Source organism: Salvelinus namaycush, unplaced genomic scaffold, assembly GCF_016432855.1.
Source record: "Salvelinus namaycush isolate Seneca unplaced genomic scaffold, SaNama_1.0 Scaffold5, whole genome shotgun sequence".
Lineage (NCBI taxonomy): Eukaryota > Metazoa > Chordata > Actinopteri > Salmoniformes > Salmonidae > Salvelinus > Salvelinus namaycush.
Window position 1 is genome coordinate 135,200 of NW_024061197.1, and position 8,436 is coordinate 143,635.

Consider the following 8,436-nt stretch of genomic DNA (forward strand, 5'->3'; position numbering starts at 1 on the left):
ATGATGACTGGGTCAGTTTAAAACACTGATCTGTATTGTGGTTATGATGACTGGGTCAGTTTAAAACACTGATCTGTATTGTGGTTATGATGACTGGGTCAGTTTAAAACACTGATCTGTATTATAGTTATGATGACTGGGTCAGTTTAAAACACTGATCTGTATTGTGGTTTCCTTGTGATGTCTGTGTTTAATATTTAGAACAGAAGTTAATTTCCCTGCAATCTAAACATGCTGCCCGCATCCAAAATAGCACCCTATTCCCTACATAGAGCTCTGGTCTAAAGTAGTGCACTATGGCACCCTATTCCCTAATAGGGGTCTGGTCTAAAGTAGCGCACTATGGCACCCTATTCCCTACATAGGGGTCTGGTCTAAAGTAGTGCACTATGGCACCCTATTCCCTACATAGGGGTCTGGTCTAAAGTAGCGCACTATGGCACCCTATTCCCTACATAGGGCTCTGGTCTAAAGTAGTGCACTATGGCACCCTATTCCCTACATAGGGCTCTGGTCTAAAGTAGAGCACTATGGCACCCTATTCCCTACATAGGGCTCTGGTCTAAAGTAGTGCCCTATTTAGGATGCGGACACTGTCTCGTCATCTTTAACCATCAGGTAGAACACTGTAGTGCTGAGGCAGTGTCATCGCCGCAGCAGCAGCGTGTGGCAGTCGACTACAGCAGTCTGGTAATTAGTAACAATGAAGGATTAAGCTGTGAGCTCCACTGACACACACAAGCCTGTGTAGCTGCTTTAGGAAGGGGACAGGAGAAACTCAGGCAGGTAATTACCCAGACAAAGAGCCTGGGACTAGTCTCATCAATCACAACTAAGATGTCTACTGAAGAAGAACACAGGAAGTCTGTATCTCAAACGGCACCCTATTCCCTATATAGTGCACTACTTTTAACCAGAGCCCAATGGCACACTATTCCCTACATAGCGGACTACTTTTAACCAGGGCCCCTAGGGAAGGTGTAGAGAATAGGGAGCCATTTGAGAATCAGTGAAGTATACCTCGTCTCTGTTAGCAATTCTACAGTCAGTTTGAATGACAGAAAAGCATCTCATACATATATATATATATATTAGTGTGTCCTTACCTACCCTAGCAGTATGCGTGTCATCTCTTCCCTATACTGGCCCTTCTGTGTCTGTGTGAGAGAGCCTGGTTGCATGTACCGAGTCTGTGTGTGTGTGTGTGTATATATACGGAGCCCCAGTGAGCCACGCTCACGAGACTGGCCTAATTTTTCCAAGTGGATTACAGGCAGCTAACGACATGTGTCACTCAGCCTGCGTCCCTGATGATTCCCTATTCCAGGGATCCTCAACTAGATTCAGCCACGGGCCCATTTTCTTCTTGAGTGGCTTTTCAGGGGGCCAGGCTCCCGAGTGGGATCCCAGATGGCACAGCGGTCTAAGGCACTGCATCTCAGTGCTAGAAGCGTCACTACAGACCCTGGTTCAATCCTGGGATGGATCACAACCGGCCGTGATTGGGAGTCCTATAGGGTGGTGCACTATTTGCCCAGCGTCGTCCGGGTTAGGGTTTGGCCGGGGTAGTCCGTCACTGTAATTTAAGAATTTGTTCTTAACTGACTTGCCAAGTTAAATAAAAGCTTCAATAAAAAATATACTTATAAATAATTTGTAGATTGAAAATTGACTGCAAGAAGCAAAAACAGATATAATGTTTGACTAAAACATAACCATTTCAAACCTTAGATTTGTAAACGATCACGTCTCTCTACTACGCGTGGGAATACCTGGGAACAGATTTCTCAAATAGTTATTTACTTGGAGCTGATTTCCTGGTGTTTTTACAGTATTTTAAGTCCAACAACTAAAATAAAATAAAAAATATATAAAAAATGTTACTCAGAAAACTTGGGGAGGCCAAATAAAAGCAGCAATTGAAGACTCCCTACATAGAGCAATACAGTATCCTCCGGAATAATGTGTAGCAGTCGGGGGGGGGGGGGGTCCTTCCTATAATTCTTATGTTGAAGGATGAGGAGCTCCAATGGCTCCCTATATAGTGCACTCAGTTCTGGTGCTTAGGAACATTGGGTTAACTGCCTTGTCCAGGGGCAGAACGACAGGTTTTTACCTTGTCAGCTCGGGGATTCGATCTTGCAACCTTCTGGTTACTAGTCCAATTCTCTAACCACTAGGCTACCTGCCACCCATTTCATATACTGAACATGGCACATTACGTTAATAATTTTAACAAATAATTTTACCAATGTGTTATTGGGCAAGTTTTTGGAGGTGGGCATTCCATTTTTAGATGGTGTCGGCATACTAATTTTCATTAATTTGAGTAGAATGTCCTTTTTTTTTAACTAGGCAAGTCAGTTATGAACAAATTCTTATTTACAATGATGGCCTACCCCGGACGATGCTGGGCCAATTGTGCGCCGCCCTATGGGACTCCCAATCACGGCCGGTTGTGATACAACCTGGATTCGAACCAGGTACTGGAGTGACGCAGATGCAGACCGCTGCGCCACTCGGGAGCTTACCATTACATCTGGTACATCTGAGATCTGGTAATCTTTTAACTATTTATTATCATAATGATTAATTTTATGTCCTCAAAAAACTTGCATAAACACTGAAAATAATGTAGGCCTACTTGTTAGGGTAACTTGGGGTAAATCGCCACCTGAGCCTGTACTTCTCACAGAAACCACTTCGTCACGATCCCCCCCAACACTTTCCCTGGTTTCCACTACTCTTGCTCAACAAAAAATATTATCGGTCTCACAATTTTTTAAGTCATTCCAAAGAAATTAAAATTGGAGGTAGAGAGACGTTGTACCCCAAGTCACCCTACAATTGACAGACGATATATTTCGCCCCACTCTCTCCCAGGCACATGCCAGTGTTAACACGCTTCTGCTAAACATCCTGGGTTTAAAATGGCGACGTTCGCGCATATTTAGGAGTTGAGAAATAAATCAAGTAGGACTGGAAAGCTGGGATTTCTCTCTTTTTTGAACAAAAGCCATTAAAACTGCTGTTTTTTTGAGATTGCAAGAATTGTTGTGCATTGACTTCTTGCACAGAATGTTTTCCCTCCCTATGACACTGAGAACAGGAATGAGCCACGAGAGGAATATTTATCTAGCATAGAACAACAAGCCGACAAGGTAAATAGATAAACTATTCTACTATATATGGGGTTGTTAGATATTATTATTTACTTGTTTTGCACCTCAGCAGAAATATTTGTTCATGTTTCATATGTTGTTGCCGTGGCGGCAATGGTTGTTGCCGTGGCGCAGCACCACAGCAAAACGAGCGAAGCGGAAACATTGGAGCAATACTTTTCACCAGGTCACTATGTAGGGAATGGGCCAATAGATGTTGCTATGAAAAGTTAAGCATTAGATCACTTATTTTGGTATTGCCTCCATGTAGCGTGTTTGTGGTCACAGGTTGAAGAATGGCTGAAAAATCTAAACATGAATCTAAAGTTAACCCTAACAAATAGCGCTGTTGGGAGAGTCGGAAAACCGTAAATCAACCATATAATACTTTTAGTAAAAACACTGATCATTAACCTCAGGTTCAGAATGTATACGAAACATCACAGCAGTTGAAAAATATATGGCACGAGGAAATCACAAGAAAGCGGTTTAGAGAGATGGGTGGGATCGGGCAAAAATTTTACATTTTGGACCACAAGCCACTGCAGCAGGTAGATTTAAAAAAAATCTGCGATTCATTTAATTGCTACTTAAAAACAAACAGCAGAAATACTTTGAAAACAGCTACTGCAGCATTTATTTAGCAATAAATGTGATAAAACTTCACTATTTTTTACTCACAAATGCAGGTGTAATGCTCACACTGGAGCCTTGACCACCCGCCAACATGGCTGGTGAAATAGACATCTTACTGAGAGTAGCTGGGGGCAGGGTTTAAAAGCTCAGTTATGACTGAAAATACAATGTATAATATAAGTACATCAAAATATGGACTCATCAGCCCAAAGGGTGGCTACTTCGAATAATCTCAAACATAAAATATATTTTGATTTGTTTAACACTTTTTTGGTAATTACACGATTCCATATTTTATTTCATAGTTTTGATGTCTTCACTATTATTCTACAATTTAGTAAAATAGTAAAAATAAAGAAACACCCTTGAATGAGTAGGTGTGTCCGAACGTTTGACTGGTACTGTACACGTAACAAAAGAAAAAGCTGTTAAAACTATGTTTTTTTTGTCTCCAGAAGAGTTTGTCCTGCATCTCAGCAGGAGTGCTGCTCTAGGATCAGTTTGTCCTGCATCTCAGTAGGAGTGCTGCTCTAGGATCAGTTTGTCCTGCATCTCAGTAGGAGTGCTGCTCTAGGATCAGTTTGTCCTACATCTCAGTAGGAGTGCTGCTCTAGGATCAGTTTGTCCTGCATCTCAGTAGGAGTGCTGCTCTAGGATCAGTTTGTCCTGCACCTCAGTAGGAGTGCTGCTCTAGGATCAGTTTGTCCTGCATCTCAGTAGGAGTGCTGCTCTAGGATCAGTTTGTCCTACATCTCAGTAGGAGTGCTGCTCTGGAATCAGTTTGTCCTGCATCTCAGTAGGAGTGCTGCTCTAGGACCAGTTTGTCCTGCATCTCAGTAGAAGTGCTGCTCTAGGATCAGTTTGTCCTGCATCTCAGTAGGAGTGCTGCTCTAGGATCAGTTTGTCCTCTGCATCTCAGTAGGAGTGCTGCTCTAGGATCAGTTTGTCCTGCATCTAAGAGTAGGAGTGCTTACCACTGGTGCTAAATTAGGTACATTTAGTAAGAGTAGTGCATGGTATTCAGCAGCTGGGATGGGAAAGGGGCCAGGCCAGGAATAACCACTGGTGTTAAGTTAGGCACATTTAGTAAGATGTTAAAATGGTTATAAGAATGGCAAGGTGCCAATGTAAACCAACTGGTTGTACTGTATGACTATTACAGTGTTAGGCCTCTTGTCCATGCACCTCAGCTAGACCTGAATCTGCTCATCCAAACATCAGTTGTGTAAATAAATCAAACAGAGATTCTATCAGTTAGACTAATGCACCTGTGGTAATGATGAATAATCTCCATCATATGCATCACAATTGATCAAAACGCTAAAGAGCATGCTATTGACGAAAATATTGCTAAACTGTCAGAAATGTTGTTGACTGTCTCCAACAAATGGGGATCATTAAAAATGGCGAGCCACACGCGTTGTCTTCATACAATGAAGCAGCAAATCCCCGCGCGCTGGCTGTGTCGATGCAACCTCCACATGCAGGCCTTGCCGCAGAAACATAAACCCTGTACTGCCACCCACCTCGAGTTCTTATGTTGGCTAAATCCTAAACTTGGCTTAACGCCATCTATCTAGCTGTGCACCATTAAATATTTCCGGGCATCTTTTGGGCACTAGTGCTTTTTTCAGTAACGTTAGTTCGCCAGCTAGCTTAGACTATCGTTGATGTATGGCAAACCAAATTGACGCATCTGTGTTGATTAACTGAATTGTAAGCTAGCTAGTACCTCTTTGCTAGCTAATGAAATTGGTCTTTCACTTAGATATCACCACTGCTAAATGAGTTAGCTATCTAGCTAGCTACATGATTATTTCCTGTATAGCTAGCTCATTTGATCATCACATAAATGACATGCTAGTCTCAATTACGATGATGCAAACCATTCCTTTATAAAAACGTAAACAAACAGCTAAGGCCCTGCTTCAAATTGATCGCTTTAAAATTCTAGCTAAGTATCCACCATCTTGGAATCGCCACACACCCCCGTCCACGGAGAGGCCTCCTATAACGTTCACTAAGCGCTAGCTAAGGATAACCATTTTCAGTTAACAATCATAATACAGCAAAACAATTATATTACAAATACAAATTATTAAATTATACATATACTGTTTACAACATAACTGAGTGACGCGATGAATTTGGACCACTGAGTGATCGCACCTTGTTACCTGGCTACTGTAGCATGGCTAACGTTCGTTGATTCGCGGCTAAGCATAGCTGACGTTAGTTAGCTAATTACAAATACATTACACAGTCGGGTTGGCTAGTTAGCAAACAAATAGTAAACGCACAGTAGCCATGAGATCACTAAAATACCTAACTAACCTACCAATTGGTCAGTCAAAGGTGTAAGTAAATAGCAACATTTCCCTAATACTGCTGGGTCATTAATTGCCATTGTTAAAACTGCATGCGTAGGCTCAAAGAGTCATGTGAAACAAGCTAACTTTAGCTAAGTGGGCTACTGTTTACAAACATGAACGGGGGGTGTAACATCCAGACTAAAATTGTGTTAACGTAACTCTGTGACCGTGCACAAACGATCGATTTTGTAGCGTGAGTGAGCTATTGAGTCGGTTTATTTGGCAACTAGCAGGCTAGCTAACCGCGATGAATGAATTTTACATGCTATTGCTAACTAGCCAACTGATCAAAATATAATCACTGTAAGTTAGCTTGTTAGGTGACAGAGATATTGCGGTTGTAAATATACTGTAAAACATGTGGTTTATGTAATGTTTCACTCAAGTTGGCTTACGTTAAACCAAAACGGATGTTTTGACCATCGGTAGCTACCTAACGTTGGCTACCAAGTTGACTGCGCCACGTTTATCACGCCAACTTGGCTAGCTAGCTAACGTCAGACAGTGAGAGTGCAAGAAATCAGTCCGCGAATGTGCTAACCTGCCAGTTGCATGTGTGATGTAGTTAGCGAGTCTCGGCTAGTTACCGGGTTGTCCAACGTTAACTAACTAGTTACATCCATGACGCTGGTATTTGACATGTCAACAACACTAAGTTAGCTAGCTAACGTTGGCTACTGACTAAACGAGCGAACGAGGTCAGATGCTGCTGCAATGGACGCATCATCAGCAAAATGAGTTGTGACCATTGTGGTAGGCCTTGATGTTTACAGTAACGATAGATCAGTTCACGCTAGCTATGCACTTCAACTATTTTAATGTAATTGTTTTAGTTTATTGTCCCTTCCCGTGGCTTTTTACCTTCCATCTCCATATCCTCGGGCTCGCTAAGTTGTTGCTCGCCGGCTTTCTGCTGCTGTTGTTGAGTGTGGTGGTGGTTCATGTTGGCAACTGTTGTGAAGGGATGATGCCTGTTGTCTTTGTTCCCCTCGAACTTGTCTGTTGCTGGTTCCGTGGGGAGCCGGGTTCTGGGTTGTTGGTGAGGTGTTTGAGGGTGCGGAGGTGGAATAGACAGGTCGAACCTTGGTGGCTGGGCCTGTTCTAAAACAACCTCGGCCTTTTCTCCCGTCAGCGCCGGGGATTGAGGGGAGGAGGTCGGTGGGGGAGCAGGCAGAGAAACGCGGACGTATTTGCTTGCTATTCGCCCAATCTCGGCGCCTTGATGGGTGCAAGTCGCTGACGGTGGTGATGACTACGGCTCCAAAAAGGGAGACCCGTTGAATTAAATAAATCCGACTTTACCCCAGGTAATATGGGGCAATTGGCTAAGTGAGAAAGACAACTCACGACCTGCAGTCAGAAACAAATACTGTTGCCCTGCTTTAAAGCCAACTGGCACAAGGCAGCCAACTAACGAAATTAGTCAATCAGGGAAAACAAATGTTCATAAACTATCGATGCACATTGAAATACAACTTTCCCTTCGATATTCCCAGTCCGTGTGCTCCTCCGATTGTCCCTCGTCTGGGGGAGAGCAGAGAAAAAAGCTATCCATTCAAACCTGCTTATAATTTGGAATAGCACTAATTTAGAAGTTTAGGGTGATAGCGATGCCACAGCCCGATATCGACTTTCCCACACATTAAACCACCGTATTACTATTAGCAACAAAATTCAGCACCTTGTCGCATTTCAAACGTCTGTTCAATTAAGAAATGTGCCCGGTCACAGCCAGAGCCTCTCACCCGCTTCCTTGGTTTGTGATGTTGAGTTTGAGGTAAAAACTCAAAATGGCGGTCGCGCTCTTCTCTGAAATGTCACATCCGCATGGAGATCTAAACACTCCCGCACACAGCAGAATCGCTGGGTCGCTCGCTGACGGACTGTGTATTTTTCATTAACCAAAATACTGGTCAGCAATCATAGGCTACAACTCACGGCAGTAAAAAAAATATAATCCTAGCTAATATTATAGGTTAGTTGGTATAACGGGTTATAGCAGAGGTGTCAAAATCATTTTGCTCCGGGGGCCGCATTCGGTCTTCAACGAGGTCCGGAGGGCCGCACTGAAAATTGGTTATATTTCCACGCCGTTAAAATGAGAAAAAAATTGTCCTCTTATCCATCGTTTTTTGAATTTTCTATGCTCCCTGACTGTCTAGCCTTCATTTTTGGTGATTATTAGCAAGCTGGACACAGTCAAGAAACTGTATGAATGTAAGTCAATTATAATTTACAAAGTTTTGATTTGGTTTTAGTCATTTTAA

General features: G+C 42.7%; 1 protein-coding gene across 2 annotated transcripts in view; it reads right to left on the bottom strand.

Moving 5' to 3' along the window:
* LOC120041646 (ubiquitin carboxyl-terminal hydrolase 7) overlaps window positions 1-7,987 on the bottom strand; it is a 45,189-nt gene extending 37,202 nt beyond the window's left edge. Inside the window, exon 1 of one of the 2 annotated variants that reach the window (XM_038986511.1) lies at window positions 7,031-7,985. In XM_038986511.1, coding sequence (XP_038842439.1) covers window positions 7,031-7,112 — 82 coding nt within the window. In that variant the 5' untranslated portion in view covers window positions 7,113-7,985. Of the gene's footprint in view, window positions 1-7,030 lie in introns of both variants that reach the window. The other variant, XM_038986512.1, reaches the window with a different exon arrangement.
* Between the last annotated feature and the right edge of the window lie 449 nt (window positions 7,988-8,436).